The sequence below is a fragment of the Dunckerocampus dactyliophorus genome, chromosome 2 (assembly GCF_027744805.1).
Source record: "Dunckerocampus dactyliophorus isolate RoL2022-P2 chromosome 2, RoL_Ddac_1.1, whole genome shotgun sequence".
NCBI classification, from domain to species: Eukaryota; Metazoa; Chordata; class Actinopteri; order Syngnathiformes; family Syngnathidae; genus Dunckerocampus; species Dunckerocampus dactyliophorus.
Window position 1 is genome coordinate 18809449 of NC_072820.1, and position 16582 is coordinate 18826030.

The following is a 16582-nucleotide window of genomic DNA, read 5'->3' on the forward strand; positions in this document are numbered from 1 at the left end:
AGAATAAGTGCTTAGTACACATTAACACAAGTCTCGCCGGAACCGCGTTTCAGTGGAGAGTAACCAGCTACAAACAGGAAATTAGCAAATAGATTAATAAGAGTCGAGAGAGAGAATAATACAACAACTACACAGATCAATTACACTGTGAGCGAACACGAGTAGCTGCTACACAATACAGTACTCTAGTACCATTCAAAAGCGACAACCAGAGTATGGAAAAAATCAAATGCAACAAAATACCATTGTGAACTTTCTTCCAAAACAATCTGAGAGAACATCAACGACAGGAGGAGACAGAGGCCAAAACAGGGAGGTTTTTAAACCTTGAAATGATGCTTCATAATTTTTATACATTTGTTGATGAAGTTTGTTATATTGTTGTTTCTATTTCATATGTATGTTTGATACATTTTCTATTTTTATAAATGTTGTTACAGTGCTGGTTGTAAGCTGTTATTTATTACAATTGTTTGTTGTTTTGCAATAAATGTCACAGTTTGTAAAAATGTTGCCTTTTATTTAAAAAAAGGTGTCGTGAGGTAGGCTATTTAACATTGAAATAATGTGGAAATGTATGCACTTTACTTTATGGTAGGAAACATTTATTATGAACACTTTAATTATCTCATCTGCCTATGTCACAACCAGAAAGTGGTTGTGATGTAATGATGTAATGAAAATCAAGTGGTCTCCCATTTCCTAGCTTCTTCCCCTTGGCCCTAGGTTTTAAGGGGAAGGGGTAAGATGAAGGGAACGGCTAAGCGATTTTGGGATTCAGCCTAAATACCTCAGGGTCTTGCCCTCGAGTGAGGAAAGGATAGAACGCAAGGTCGACCGGCGGATTGGTGCAGCGTCTGCAGTGATGCCAATTCTGCATCGGTCTGAGAGAGCTGAGCCGAAAAGCAAAGTTCTCAATTTACTGGTCAATCTATGTTCCTACCCTCACCTACGGTCATGAGCTTTGGGTAGTGACCGAAAAAACCAGATCAAGGGAAAAAGCGGCCGAAATGAGTTTTCGGTGGCTGAGCTCTCCCTTAAAGATAAGGTGAGAAGCACTGTCATCCGGGGGAAACTTGGAGTAGAACCGCTGCTTCTCTGCATTGAGAGCAGCCAGATGAGGTGGCTCAGACATCTGGTCAGGATGCCTCCCGGGTGCCTCCCTGGGCAGGTGTTCAGGCCACGTCCAACCGGTAGGACGCCTCGGGGAAGACCCAGGATATATTGGAGAGACTATGTTTCTCAACTGGCCTGGGAACGCCTCGGGATCTGCCAGGAGGAGCTGTGCGAAGTAGCTGGAGAGGGGGACGTCTGGGCTTTCCTGCTTCGGCTGCTGCCCTCGCGACCCCACCCCGGATAAGCAGTAGAAGATGGATGGATGGATGGATGAATGTAAATTGTACTTATTCTTGTCTAAATTAAGCATTTGCAAGCATGAACATGGCTAAATAAACTAAATGAACTAAAAATACAAATACAAGGCATTAAACGTGTTGTAATTGTGAATTTAGTACTGTGTTCTACAATGGCCACGAGCTGCTCAGTGAGAAAGGCACCAGACTCGTCACTAAGGTTCCCGAGGGAGCACATTAACTGTGACACTGCTCGAGCAGAAGTTTTATTTACGTCTTTAATGGCTTATATACTATTATTTTGTGGCGGAAGTACGCTGTCCAGAAAAAAAACAAGAAACTGCTAACATTTGAGTCTGTTATCCTATTTATGTATAATATGGCTTATTTTCTCTGATTACATCTACTATATTGGGTAATACAAATGTAAAGGTGACTATATGAGTCTTATTTCATATCTTGAGGGCTCTAATGATGTTAAAAAACGTATTTAGAAGATCAGAAACAGGTTTTCTATGCCTTAACTACGAAAATATTTCATTTAATAATATTGACTCCTACTTTGCAGAAATTCACTTATCACAGTTGGGTCTGGAACCAATTAACCACAATAAATGAGGGACAACGATATTAAAATGTATATGCCAGAAAATATTTTCTGATTAGGGCTATCAAATGATTACCATTTTTAATCAAATTAATCACATTTTTCTAATTAATTAATGATTATTAATCACATTGTGCAACTATGCCTGAAAAATGCCCATCTTTACTTTCTGCCTCAACAAGCTGCTGGCCGAGTGGAGGGGAAAATGGGAACCAGAGTTCTAGAAGCAGCATATTTTCATACATATTTGTCCAAATGTTTTTGGCAAACATGTTAATGACGCTGGTGACTCACAGGCCTTCAAAGTTAATTCTACTAATGTTACTAATGCGGTCTGTTAATACAAACACAAACATGTAATATTTTCACTCACCATCCAACAGATGAGTGTGCAGCAGAGAAGAAAGTTATACAAGTAAAACATTTAGAATCAGAGCCATGCTAGCATGCAAATAGAAGTTTGTTAGTCTTTAACCAACTCAACACACGTTACTTTACCTTACCTTTATGAGTTCTCATTACTTTCTCATTATGTTTTCTGTTTGTCAGCTCTCAAAATTCAGAATTTGATTCTTTTTTCTATGCTTGAGATTGGAGCACAATTTAACTTTTTCTGTGGATTCCCACCCAGTTGATTGATTTACCTGTACTGGAGATCTGGGCCGCGGAGGTCCAGGAGAGACAGGTCGGAGCATATGATTGGAAGTGGCATCTGGACTCTCAGGAGGACTCTCTTCTTCCGGTGGTGAGGGTGTCCGAGCCAGTCGCAGTGGCCCAGAATCACTGGAGCACGTACATGAAAACACATGGGACCTTAACGACAAGAGACTTCCAAAGAAACTCACGAACATGTCACCTAAACAAAATTAGCTACCGGTGATACATTGGATTATTTTGGTAAATTCTTACAGAATCAACAGTGATGATACAGAACCTTGTAGAACAGTTCTAGTGTCAATGTTTTAAAGGTGTTACATAATTCAGATACAGTCACACGTGACCTGATTGAGTGCATTATATACTGTATTGTGGCACATCATTCATCTGCGTACAAAGTAAATTAAGATCAATGGGTTTGTTGTAACCTTGGTGCTCCTTGGATGGTGAACATTTTGTCAGCATGTTGTTCACTAAGTTGCATCATCACTTCATACAGCTGCTTACACACCTGCAGTTGAAAAGCAGCATTAGGATGATCACATAACCAGAGAAAACAGCTATAAATCAGCATTATGACATTTTAACATCAATTATGGTTCTACAGCTTCACCCTCACCAGAGAAATCTCACGGTGAAATTTGGCCTCAAGGCTCGTCACGCTTTTGAACGTGCCGATGTAGAATCCAACTCGGCTAAATAGCAAAAAAGATTGAAGTCACAACTTGAACAATGATTAAATGTGATTGTGGCTACATATTTGTCTTAGAAAAAACATCAACTTGACAAATTAGCACCACGGTCCATCCCCTTAAATAGTCATCCGGATGTACACAATAAATAAAATTGGTTGTGCATATTTGAGCCAGTTCAACATACTAAACTAGACTAAATGCTCAGAGGCACAATATCCCATCCTGCTAAATATTTGTAATGTTGCAACTCATCAGCTTATTTTGTCTGAAACACTGAATTTGCTTCTCATTGTGATGATCATACAGTATCAGAATTATCATTTTTGTTGTTGCCAAGCAACAATAGTGCTACATTTGCAATCTGGGCTAAGTCGGCAGAAACCCTTTCAGAGTTTGTTGGTGTTTTTGCGTATTTCTGTGCAATGTTGCGGTGATGTAGAAATGCATTAGATGAGACTGGCCTGTCCCAAAGAGTTGGCAGCTCATCCTGCAGACCAACATTAAGCTCATCAAACACTCTCTGGGCCTTTCTCAGCTCCTCATCTGCCTGCAAAACAAAATCACAACTGATTAATTAAAATGTCAACACCATATGAAACATCCACTCCTGACTACACGGTTCTCTGTGAGGTTTCTTCCTCAAAGGGAGTTTTTTTCTTGCCGCCAAAGTGCTTGCTCATGTGAGGATCGGTTGTTTGTTAATGTGCAGTCGTCCCTCTCTCCACCGCAGTTCGAACATCGCTCCCTCAGTTTTTTCAAAAATCGATTAATAAATTATCGCTGTTTCGTGGTTGACTAAGGCCTATAAGCCAAAAAATGCATATTTAAGGAATTGTTACGTACACTTGGCCTAAATTAAGCATTTTCAAGTATAAAAATGTTTTACTTGAACTAAAATACATAATACAGTTTAAGGCAATACAAGACATTTATTAATTGTAGTCTACAGTGGCCACTAGTAACACGCACCACACTTGATCGTCAATGACAGGCTTTTATTATTTTATCATTATTTATCTCACAATAGGCACAATAATAACATATTACAATAATAGTCATCATCATCATCATAATAATAACAACACGGGCTACTGTTGTGGCCGTACTCCAGCTAAAACTCAACTCTGAATCCCAGACGTCACTTCCTGTCGACACGTCCAAAACACATTTATTGAAACACATGAGCACGAGTCTTATTTATGTCTTAAATGGCTTATTTTCTATGATTATATCTATTATATTGGTGATATGAGTGTAAAGGTGACTGTAGGGGTGTTACGAAAATATTCCGTTTATTAATAGTGAATCATACTTTGCGGAAATTCACTAATTGCAGGTGGGTCTGGAACCAATTAAACGAGATAAACGAGGCATTACTGTATAAGGAACATGGTTCTATGCATGTTCCTTGTGTAAAGTGCCATGAGACAACTTTAATCCTTATGATTCTATGACCTCACAGGCATAGCATTATAGGTGGCGCAGCATAATAACACAGCCAAAAAGATGCTCCCTTTCAACTTGCAGCTAAAGTACAGACTTCAAGTGCCTATGAGTCTTTAAATGGTGAAAATCGGTCAGGTTAAATAAATTATTTTGTCATTTTGTCTTCACGTTTTCACGCTTATTTGTACGCGCTTTCGCTGCAGGAAGGGAGCCGCTTTAAATGCAAAAGTAAAGGCAATGAAACATAACACCACCTTCCAATTGGTGGAAAAAATCTTGTCATCAATCAATAAAAGCATTCATGTCTTTCTGGCTTTTCTATTTATAAACCTTTCTGCCATTAATTAATTTCAATAATGTTTAATCTTATTCTATAAAGCATCTGAAAGCAGCCAAATGCATACATGTGGTTTAGAGAACAGAAAAATGGATAGACCTTCAGCATCTTGCGGTCATTTTTCATTCCAGATGCCTGTAGCGTTTCAACATGATGCCGAGCACTGTCAAAGTCGATGAGTTTTCGACTTCTTTTGGCCACACGGTTCTGAAAGACATGAAACTGTCAGTCTTATGTAAAAGTAGTGTTGACATTGTGTTGACAGTTGTACATCCAAAGTTGAGTACCTTCAGGTCAGGAAACTGTAGCAGGTATTCATCCAGATTCAGCAGCGTAGAGTCCACCAGCTTATTGTGGAAGTTTTCCCACAATGCATCACAATCCTACAGGTCCACACATTTAGAATATGTACAACATTTTAACTATTCTGTCCAACACATTTTACAACAACATCAAGTATGAGGTCATTCGGAACTGCACATGTACCTTCCCGATAGTCATGACATCATCTTTTCCATGCCAGTCTGGTTCATAGACCTCATGGAGAGACTGGGTCAGGTTGATTGAGGCCTGCTGCATCCCTGCACAACATCATCATCATCACTCAGCAGATACGGAATCATGTTCATGGTGTTCAACAGAGCACAACAATGTGTTCATGAAACTTCCTCTTACTGTTTACTCCATTAGCCTTATCCTTTCTTCTCACCGTGAGCAGTCTCCCTTAACTTTAACCCCTTCTCTTCAATGCGAACCATCTCTATTCACCTTAACCGTTTCTTCTCAATGGGAAAAGTCTTCATTAACCTTAACCCCTTCTTCTAACTGTTAACAGTCTCCATGAGCCTGAACCTTTCTTCTCAATGTGAACAGTCATTAGGCTTAACTCTTCGCGTCACCTTTAAGAGTCATTAGCCTTAGCATACCGTTGATGACAGATAAACAGTACTGTATACTAAGAGCATAAATACATGATCATTTCACCTTTGATGGCAGACAGGTAGCCTTTCATCTCCCTCTGCAGCCGCGAACCTTCACACTAACACACAAAGGACTCGTTAATATTTCACACACACAAAGTCTTGTGTTTGTGTAACTCTGGTGGTCACTGGAAACCTTTCTTGAGTGAACAGAAAACACCAAGTGCAAGACTGTTCAAGCCTTGTCCCATCAGAAATGTGGCGTTGCAGCTATAGATGGTTTTGCTTCTAGCGCCACATTCTAGAATGACTTTACAGGACATGACCTGTATTTCCCAGATTAATTAAGACTTCCTCACCTCCTGTCTCCTGAAGTTGATGACAACTTGTTCAAACTGTTCATCTTTGGTCTCGTCCGCTTTTCCCAGCTTCTGCAGAACCTGAGGAGGAAAAGTTTTATGTTGTTATGTTGACCGACATCCAACAGGAGGTATCAGAGTTCCAAAGTATCAGATGTGTCTTGCATTAAGACAGGATGCTAATAGCTCAAAAAAGTCTGCGTTGTGTCTTGGGATGGGTACCTTTCACATTTCATGTAATGTAATGTTTGAATGTGTCTTTAAATGACTAAATGACGTCTGCTTCATTTCATGTGCTTGTGGCGCTCATCAGAGGCATTGAAAAAAATCGCCATTGTAGTAGATAGCCTCCTCTATTTAAAACTGTCTGCTACGTAGTGAATTATTTTTAATTGCTGGATTACATGCCAGCGACATCTAAATTGTTACGGATGGACATTCCAGGCATACTATACTAAATAATGTATTACTTAAGTTGGTTGTGAATGTTCTTTTCCACATACAGTGGTGTAAAAAAAAGTGTTTGCCCCCTTCCTGATTTATTTTTGTTTTTGCATGCTTGTCACACAAAACACAAAATGCAGATTTTAAATTAAATGTTGTATTATTATGGGAGAAAACAAATCTTAACCTACATGGCCCTGTGTGACCCCGCCCCCCTTAAAACATAATTTAACTGAGAATAATTGAGATCTATGAGTTAGGAAAAGGTTATAAAGACATTTCTAAAGCTTTGGAACTCCAGCGAACCACAGTAAGAGCCATTATCCACAAATGGCAAAAACATGGAACAGTGGCGAACCGTCCCAGGAGTGGCCGGCCAACCCAAATTACCCCAAGAGCGAAGGGACGATTCATCCAAGAGGTCACAAAAGACCCCACAACAACATCCAAAAAACTGCAGGCTTCACTTGCCTCAGTTAAGGTCAGTGTTCATGACTCTATCATACGAAACACACTGAGCAAAAATTGCCTGCATGGCAGAGTTTCAAAACGAAAACCACTACTGAACAACAACATTAAAACTCGTCTCAATTTTGCCAGAAAACGTCTTGATGCTCCCCAAGACTTTGGGAAAATACTCTGTGGTCTGATGAGACAAAAGTTGAACCATTTGGAAGGTGTGTGTCCCATTACATCTGGTGTGAAAGTAACGTTGCATTTCAGACAAAGAACATCATACCAACAGTCAAATATGGTGGTGGTAGTGTGATGGTCTGGAGATGTTTTGCTGCTTCAAGACCTGGGAGACTTGCTGTAACAAATGGAACCATGAATTCTGCTGTCTACCAAAAAATCCTGAAGGAGAATGTCCGGCCATCTGTTCGTGACATCAAGCCGAAACAAATTTGGGTTCTGCAGCAGGACAATGATCCAAAACACACCAGCAAGTCCACTTCTGAATGGCTGAAGAAAAATAAAATGAAGTCTTTGGAGTGGCCTAGTCAAAGTGACCCGAATTCTACTGCGATGCTGTGGCATGACCTTAAAAAGGCGGTTAATGCTCGAAACCCCTCCAATGTGGCTGAAATACAACAATTCTGCAAAGATGAGTGGGCCAAAATTCCTCCACAGCGCTGTAAGAGACTCATTGCAAGTCATCGCAAACGCTTGATTGCAGTTGTTGCTGCTAAGGGTGGTCCAACCAGTTATTAGGTTTAGGGGGCAATCACTTTTTCACACAGGGCCATGTAGGTTTAGATTTTTTTTCTCCCTTATTAATAAAAAAAGTTTAATTTGAAAACTGCATTTTGTATTCAGCTGTGTTGTCATTGACTAATATTTAAATTTGTTTGATGAGCTGAAACGTTTAAGTGTGACAAGCATGCAAAAAAACAACAAATGGAGGGGGGCAAACACTTTTTCACACCACTGTACTTAATACAGTATCTACTGAGGTGTTGTTGTTGTTGTATACTTATCACTGACTAACGAAATACGCACATATGAGTTTCAGTTCATTTTAATTAATTTATGAATACAAAAATGCAGTTATGGTGTTAAAATGCGGCTGTCGGATACATTTCTACACACCGGGATGCATTCAGACGTCATGTCACGTATTAAAGGTGTCTTCTTCCAGAACGTTATGACATTTACTAAACAGGTAGGTTTTATTCAGTGACGTACAGTGAGGTTCATGTCTGGTGAGGCACTGACTCCTTTGGAGTTTTTTTATGCTAACACCAGGGACGCTCCAATTTATGCTGCCGATTCCGATACCAATTATCCATGAGTGGGATCAGCCAATACCAATACTGATCACATGGATTAACTGTACATTTTTCACATTATTTATGATGATAGGTAAAACAAATAGGTAAATATAAAAAAATGTACATTTGTGCGGATTGTCTTTTTTTGCCTTTATTTGTGTGAAACAATTTTTTTACTATTGGACACAAAACTGAATTTAATTTGATGCAGGTTTTTGAGTAATGCGAATACATAGGAAATAAACTGCTCAATAATTATTTTTTTAGCTCAAGATAACAAAATTAACACAATAAAATAATACCAGTACAAATAAATAGCTTTTTTTAAATATAAATCTGTCCTGCTCAACTTAAAACAAAATAAATTCAGTGTCCAGGTTGCAGGGGTCTGCAACTTTCATCACTATTAGAGCGGTCAACTACAGTCAAACTTGTCTATAGCGGCCACTAGAGGGAGTCTGCAAAAGTGGCCGCTATAGACAGGTGGCCTCTATAGACAGGTTGGCGACCAGTTTGAATGTTGACCAGTAGAGGGAAAAAAAAGGAAAAAAAAGGGAGAAAAAAAAATTATAATAATGTTGACCAGTAGAGGACACTGCGGACTGCGGATAAAAGTTGTACAGCACTACTAGGCTTGTTATTATCATGGTTCATGGTTTTAATCCTGAACATGCATGAGTCAAACAGTAGCACATCACATAGTACAATTCACAATTTTGCATGTCCAAAAAGGAGTAGGAAGAAGCAAAGCTTATTTAATCCTACCCCTCATCAGTTTCACATCAGTTGCAATACATTTATTCACCTCTTGTTCTTCCAAGTGTACTTTGTAGGTCTACATGACAATGTAGTGCAATCATAGCCAAGGTTTTTACTTACTAAAAGGAAGCTAGAGGCTTAATAATAACTGATAGAATATATCCACGACCCACAGAACAAAGCTGTGCTAGTAATGTCTTATGCATGTTTTTAATATTTTACTTTTTATACGGCAGTGTCATTACAGCTTTAGTTCATCAGGAAGTGACGGGAAGTGACGGTGGGCGTCCCGAGCAGGAGAGCTAGGCTCAGTGCTAGCTGTGAGTTTGGAGAGAGTTGGGAAGTGTGTTTATGTTGCCGTGGATGTAAAGTCCTGCAGTGTTCTCCGCTGTTAATAAAGCCATTAAAGTGCATTGGCAACGTGAGTCTCTCCTTCCCCACAAAAAGCGGCATTACAGTATTGACCAGTGCACACCAGGAAATAAACGGTGTCATTTCTTACAGGCATTGGCTGGACAGCTATGTAGTGGGGCTTGTTTAACCTTTGCCTTGTGGGCAAGCAGGAAGGAGAGACGATGCTGAGAGATGTGTGTGTGTTCTGAGCTGCTATCTGGTGGCCGCGTTCAATAAATAAAGTTGGCAGAAGCAACAGAAGTTTCCTTCTTTGCTTCGGAGCTGAATAACACTGACAAGTTAACAGACTAGTAGCGAACGGAAAAGAAGACGGCTTTTTTTGTGTCGAATACAGAAGATGAGGACTTTGATGGATTTGTGGATGAGGACTGATGAAAAATAACGTGAGTACATTCTAAAATACTTCGATTAAGTACAACCGAACTCAGTTTTGCTCCCGCTACCGCATGCATGCTAGCGTATGTTTTTTTTTTTTTATTGTAGCGTCGCTGGAAGCACGTCCTGTTCCCAGCCTAATTTGCGGTAATGTTTTGGTGCTAATGCTCTTAAAGTTACATGTTTGACCAGGAAATAGCAAGCTCAAAAGAAGACGGCTTTTTTATGTGGAACAACTGACAGTTTGTGTGGATCTTGTGAATGATTGTGACTGAGCTAGGACTCAGTAATTAAAGTCTACACACGACGGCTTCATTGATTGAAAAACAAAACTTCTTCGTGCATGAACCTTCTACTTGAGTTGGTAATTTGGCCGCTATATGCAGTCAGATATTGACCAAGGGAGACAAAATGGGTGGCCGCTGGCCGTGTTGGACAGGTGACTGCTATACACAGGGTCTATAACATGTAAATTTGCTGCGGGGGATTTTTCAGTGGCTGCTATAGGCAGGTGGCCGTTCTATAAAAGTGGCCCCTAAGACAGGTTTGACTGTATTTGTGTTTTATTTACGACTGGCAACATTTAAATTGTACACTATTTACCAAGCAGATCTCAGTGTGGCCATCGTCTTCATGCTATTTTGTGCTCATTTGTCATCACATAAGGGCATAAAGTCTGAATTCAGCTGTTATAATAAAAAACTACAAAGAGTTGAATCAAATCTTCTTTAACCCTTTGTGAGCTACTCAAAATCACCTTGCAAGATAGGAAACCCCTGTGATAGCGTCACCATCATAAGACTGGACACACTATGTGTTAATGTTCATTAAAAAAACACACACACAAATTGTGTTTTGAGGACAAGACATAATTAGTATAATGACAACAAGAGAGTAAAGTTGTTCAGTGACACTTGAAAAAGTTAGTATGTACCCCATGAACGTGACATCCACTTGTGGATTCCCCGTGGGACAAAAAAGAACTCGGAAGTAACCGCATTGCTTGTTTGTTTTAAACACTAAATGTCACTGTGGTAAACAGTCAAGGCAGATAACGCTAGCTAGCTGCTGCCAATGCAAAGTACAGCCAGTGACATCTAGGCAAAGCGTGGAGACAAAAATGGAAGAATAGTCAAATGGAGGTAGATTTAAGGGAGCGCTAAAACACGTTAGTATCGATTGGCATAGCCTGTGGCAAGCTCAATACGAGTAGGATTTGCCTCAGAATCATGATCGGCTGTGAAAGGCATTTATCGGCATACAACGATCACAAGTTTTTTACGGAAATTGGCCGATATTGATCGGTAGCCGATCGGACGCATCCCTAGTTAATACATGTTGCTCATTAGGAGGATAATCAAAAAAAAAAGAGGAGAATAATACACTTTGGTTAAAAAAATTTAAAAATGTTTTCAGCTACTTAGACCTATTTATTCATTTTTTTTTTACAAACTGAAAAACATTTGTGTTCTTATAGTTTATTTGTACTGTATATAAAGGACATGCAGCCTTTCCTTCTTCAGGAAAAGTTCTGATACTTTGTTGTAAAAGTCTGATCACCTGGTGAGTTTGGATATATAATCTTCCATCTTGGCAGTCAAATTAATTCACTCATTCAGCAGAGCATAAACATATATTGAATGTATTTTATTTTCTGCTAGTTAGTCCTAGCAGGAAGAAAAAAAACGCTGGCTTTTCCTCTGTGGAACGACATCAGTGACAAGCACCTTCCAGCTCACGCACGCCCCCATCCCCTCAGGATGCAGCCGTACTGCAAGTGCCTCCTATGTATTTTATTGTCTGATTAGCAAGAATATTGACATCACACTTAAATTAAAGACATTACACAGCCAGTAGAAAGCCACGATGTATAATAAATATTTCAGCAACATTTTAATATTGCCAACCTGCTGGCAAACAGAAACTAGCAGGCGCCATGAGCCAACTCAGTGTGCACTCAGATGGTAGGCGGGGCTTTTGCTCACAGTGGCCTCACCTTATGTTACTTCCCTGTATTAGATCAGGAAATCTGCAAATTCAGCGATGTTTACTTCAGTTAAAAACGATTGGAATCATACAAAAAAAATACATGTAGACATCTTCCGCTCCATTCGGGAGGAGATGATGTAACATTACTTGTGCTGTTGTGGTATGTAAGTGCCGCATTACAACTGATACACGTCACGGTGTGGAACTTGCTGTTTAGCCACATTTTGTGTCTGTTTTTTACATTTTGTTTTCCTTCTCTTTCATTGCCTTGTCGTGTTCTCTTGCCTCTTCAATCTTCCCGCGCCTTCAAACATCTGCTTCGTCCTCTGCGTGGGTGACGTAAGCAATTCATCGAGGCAGAAAAAAAATCCTTGATTATTTTTTGTAATCGAGGTACTCAAATTATTCGAGGAATCGCTGCACCCCTAGTATAATACAGTTCTATGAACAAATATTATTTATTTTATGTTGTGATTCGTTTTTGTATTTTTCATTATGACAAGTGAGGCTCTACCTCACCTGTGTCTCCTGACCGCACATCACTGGTTTTATTGTATCCATATACTTAAAAAAATATGACTTATTTCAGCTTCTCTAGCTTTAATTTCTCTCCTTGTTGGTGTAAACATTGACTCCCTCCCTCTGGCTTCTTTTGTGAATTAAATGTTGTTAGGAGCGCAGCCATGACACTCCACAGAGACTGGTGTTTGAGTACCGAAACATGGTACCTTCATGGTACCTTTTGATTTTACGTGAATTGGTAGTACAGACGGAATTCAGTCAGTGCCTATAAAAGTGTCAAATTTGGTACCGAATGTGCGCAATTCTGCACTGCTCCGGCATTGTAAGCGCACGGCAAATCCATGCAGCGCACAAAATGAAATCTAACTTGAACTGTAAATGAAATAAACAAATCATTTATTCTTTACCATTTTGCAATGCAACTCTGTGAGTGACAGGCAACAACAAGCGGTAACAACATATAACACAATGATGAACACTGTCCAGCTAATGATAAGATCCTGTTTGCACGTATTTACTTACACAGCCTATCAGTTCATTAACAGCGCGTTACAGAGCACATGCTACTGTTTTGCAGGTTAGCGGACCTCTACTTGTGCAGCGGAGTTAAGAAAGTTAAATGTTGCTTGCTAAACCCATATTATGGTGAAACAAACAAGCAGTGCCACATCCACTCACCAAGCCAAAGTAAAAGAAAATTGGTTCTTTTAAGGTGGACTGACTTGCAGGCTATATGTGAACAAAAGATCAAGAGGTGAAACTGGGTGAGATTTTTTCATTTTCAAATGAGAAAGGGCTGCTTTAAGTAGCAAGTGAGTTTTCGAAGTGAAAAGTGTGGACTGAATGTGTGGTGTAACTCACATGTTTTACTGCCGTGCTTTTATTTTGATGGCCGGACATACCAGATACAGAAAGTGTCACACCGAGTTTGTGTTGCCAAAGCAATCGGAAGGGCGGTTGACTTTTTTTAATTTACGTTTTTTTATTTAGACAAAAGTAAACATATACAACAAATATGGCATAAATTAAAGTATATTTCCAGGATGAAATAGTGCCAGAACAGGCTGCTGCAAAACACAAAGTAAAAGTCAAATAAGGAAATTAAAGTACACTAGGTCCCCAACTTACGAACACAATTGGTTCCAGACGACCGTTCTTATGTCGAATTGTTCTTAAGTAGGGGAAAAGTTAATATTACCAATGATATAGGTACTACATGTACGTGTATACATATACAGTATATGCGTATGTATGTAAATATGAGTTTGGATGCAGTAGTAATATTAAACGAGGATAATTAATGAAAAAAACAATAATAAAAGTGATATAATAATACGTAATGATAAATGTTATTTACCTTTGAAGAGGAGTGGTCGAGCATACGTCGTTGTGGTGGATTTGGAGGAGGAGATATTGAAAAAAAGGACAAATCGTCGTCGTCGTTAGACTCTTCTAAAAAAGGTAGTGTTCTGTGGGTGATGTAGAATTAAGCAGGCCTATTAACTCTTCATAAAGTTTAATCACACGCTCTGTCCGGGTTGTATAATTTAGCTTTTCATTTAGCTTTATCTACCCAGCGTCTAACTCTTCCTCTGTTGGTCTCATTAGCTCTAAGGCTGCATTAGCAGTGTCACAATGCCCTCTACTGGTAAAGCATGTACAGTAGCAGTATAAATACTGATTGAGCGACTACAAGGCAAAATAAAATAAAATATAGACCAGTCGGCTTGTGTTCGTATCCGCGAATGTTCGCTAGTCGGGTGTTCGTAAGTTGGGGACCTAGTGTACAGTACAACAGCTACCACTTTGTTAATATCCACGTAAAAATTGTCGGAATTCTACACTTGGTCAAACTTACTTAAGATTTGTCAGATCAAACTAATTTATTGCAATGTATTTTATGTGTCTTTACAAATCTACACGTCAACATAAATAATTAGTAGTAGCAGCTACAACTGCCGTCATTATTTTAATTTCTATAATTTTTACTTTTTGTTTCAATTTGTGGAAAAAAAGTTCAACAGTGAAAAGCATCATGCTTAGGTCATGCATGCAAAATTGTAAAGCATTTCAAAATAAGAGATACCCGTACTGTGCTGTATGTGGGTTAGCGTGAACAAATCAAGTGCTCCTTTTCTGTTACGTGCTGCAAACGGCCTGACGTAACTTCCCCTGAGCTCACTTGTAAACAAACATGCCGTCATTCGTGTGGTACTTTTCACTGTTTCAGAGGAAGACATTTAGTGAAATGATCCAAATAATGATCCAAATATTCCGCAATGAGGGAAAAAAACATCAAGCTTAAACACATCAAACCTTATCAGCCACCTGAAACGCCAGCCCGGCCGGGGCCCGAGGCTTATTCCTATCGCTGCAGCGTTTGAAAAGCGGAAAAAGTTTGCCAGAGACGACCCAAGGGCTAAAGAAAACTGTGATTTCATTATGGAAATGAAGGCACTCAACAACCAGCCCTTTAAGATTGTAAATATGGAATTTGCATTGAAAGCATCCTCCAGTTATGCAAGGGGGTAAGGCATCTTTCCTTTGTGTGAAATGTGGAATAAGACCAGTATATACTGTAACTTAACTGATTGTATTAGCCCAGAGTTTCCGACTTTGCACTTTCATTATTCGGATGTTTGTGCCACATAAAAATGTGCAGCTGTCCAAACTGTATAATAATAATAATAATAATAATACTAACTTGTCTTACTCATTGACAAATAGAAATTGTTATTCTAGTTAATGATTGGTCATGATTATTTAATGGTTTTTGTTGAAACAAAATTTATAAATAAATATGGCACTTGTCTTTAACTTGCATTGCAGTATTTGTCTCATTTTTACAGTGTTTATTTGTGAAATGCTTCCAGTGGCATCACAGTAAAATAAGCATTATGGATTCATTCTTTACACCAGGTGTGACCTGACAATAGTTTGAGGGAAGAGCTGCTGAAATATTGGTATCGGTTTATATCAGAATCGGTAATGAAGTGCTGGACAATATCGATATATTGGATACCACAAAAAGCCACATCTCTATTTTTTAGCATTATTATTTGTAAAATTAATTGACTCCCTCTTTGGATGCTTTAAGATTCTTCAAAGCTGCATGCAAATATATTCTATATTTTACATAGAAGTGGCTGCTCTCGTGAATGACGTCAGCTCTCGGGAAAACAGAAAAATGCTGGATGTTGCATGACATCACAAGGAGAGTTGACGTAATCCTCGTACCTGATCAGCACATTAAACACATCATCTATAAATGATAAATGGTCTTTTTTATGCTAGACGTATTGTTTATTCACTGATAATTACGTCATACAAATCAACGTCTGTGCCTGAAAAAAACACCTAACATTTGAAAGCTGCAGCGGCCTGCAAGGACGTCATCGTCATCGCCTCCTCATCAGATTCTCTCCTTCATCACCTCCTCCTCCTTTATCACTTCCTCCCCCACCTCCTCCTCCCCCCCTTACCTTCTCCTGTGCTCTGTTCAGTCTCTTCTGCACATTTTTAGCAAAGATTCCCGTTTTGATATCCGCCATGACGCCGCTCTGACAGACGCGGATTAACACCGACACAGTCACGAGGGGGGAGGGTGCGCGTGTACGCGTGTGACAGCGCTAGCGTGCGCAAGTAAGGGGCGGAGCCTAATGCCATATTCGCTGTAGTTTTATTGTTTTTGAGTGTATTAAATGGAAATAGTCACATGCCATTCGTGTAAAAACAAGGGTTATCCTTTTTAAAATCTAAATAAAAATAAATACTAAAATAATCAAATAATTATTGTCATTATGAACAAATAATAACGAGCTGCCTCCGGTGCACGTGCACTTATTTTTAGATCACAACAATGTAAACACAAGGGTGTGAACAAATTCTGTGAAAATCTACATTTGAAAACTTTCATTGAAGATGCTATGAGTAC

At 39.3% G+C, this 16582-nt stretch overlaps 1 protein-coding gene across 3 annotated transcripts in view; it reads right to left on the reverse strand.

Annotated features, from left to right (window-relative positions):
- Positions 1 to 16263, reverse strand: part of amph (amphiphysin) — a 29803-nt gene extending 13540 nt beyond the window's left edge. For all 3 annotated transcript variants that reach the window (XM_054767829.1, XM_054767830.1, XM_054767827.1), the window contains exons 1-10: positions 16131 to 16263; positions 6374 to 6454; positions 6079 to 6133; positions 5581 to 5675; positions 5382 to 5477; positions 5194 to 5301; positions 3773 to 3858; positions 3236 to 3311; positions 3045 to 3127; positions 2604 to 2742 (exon numbers count right to left, since the gene is read on the reverse strand). In XM_054767829.1, coding sequence (XP_054623804.1) covers positions 2604 to 2742; positions 3045 to 3127; positions 3236 to 3311; positions 3773 to 3858; positions 5194 to 5301; positions 5382 to 5477; positions 5581 to 5675; positions 6079 to 6133; positions 6374 to 6454; positions 16131 to 16199 — 888 coding nt within the window. In that variant the 5' untranslated portion in view covers positions 16200 to 16263. The remainder of the gene's footprint in view (positions 1 to 2603; positions 2743 to 3044; positions 3128 to 3235; positions 3312 to 3772; positions 3859 to 5193; positions 5302 to 5381; positions 5478 to 5580; positions 5676 to 6078; positions 6134 to 6373; positions 6455 to 16130) is intronic.
- Positions 16264 to 16582: the final 319 nt, after the last annotated feature.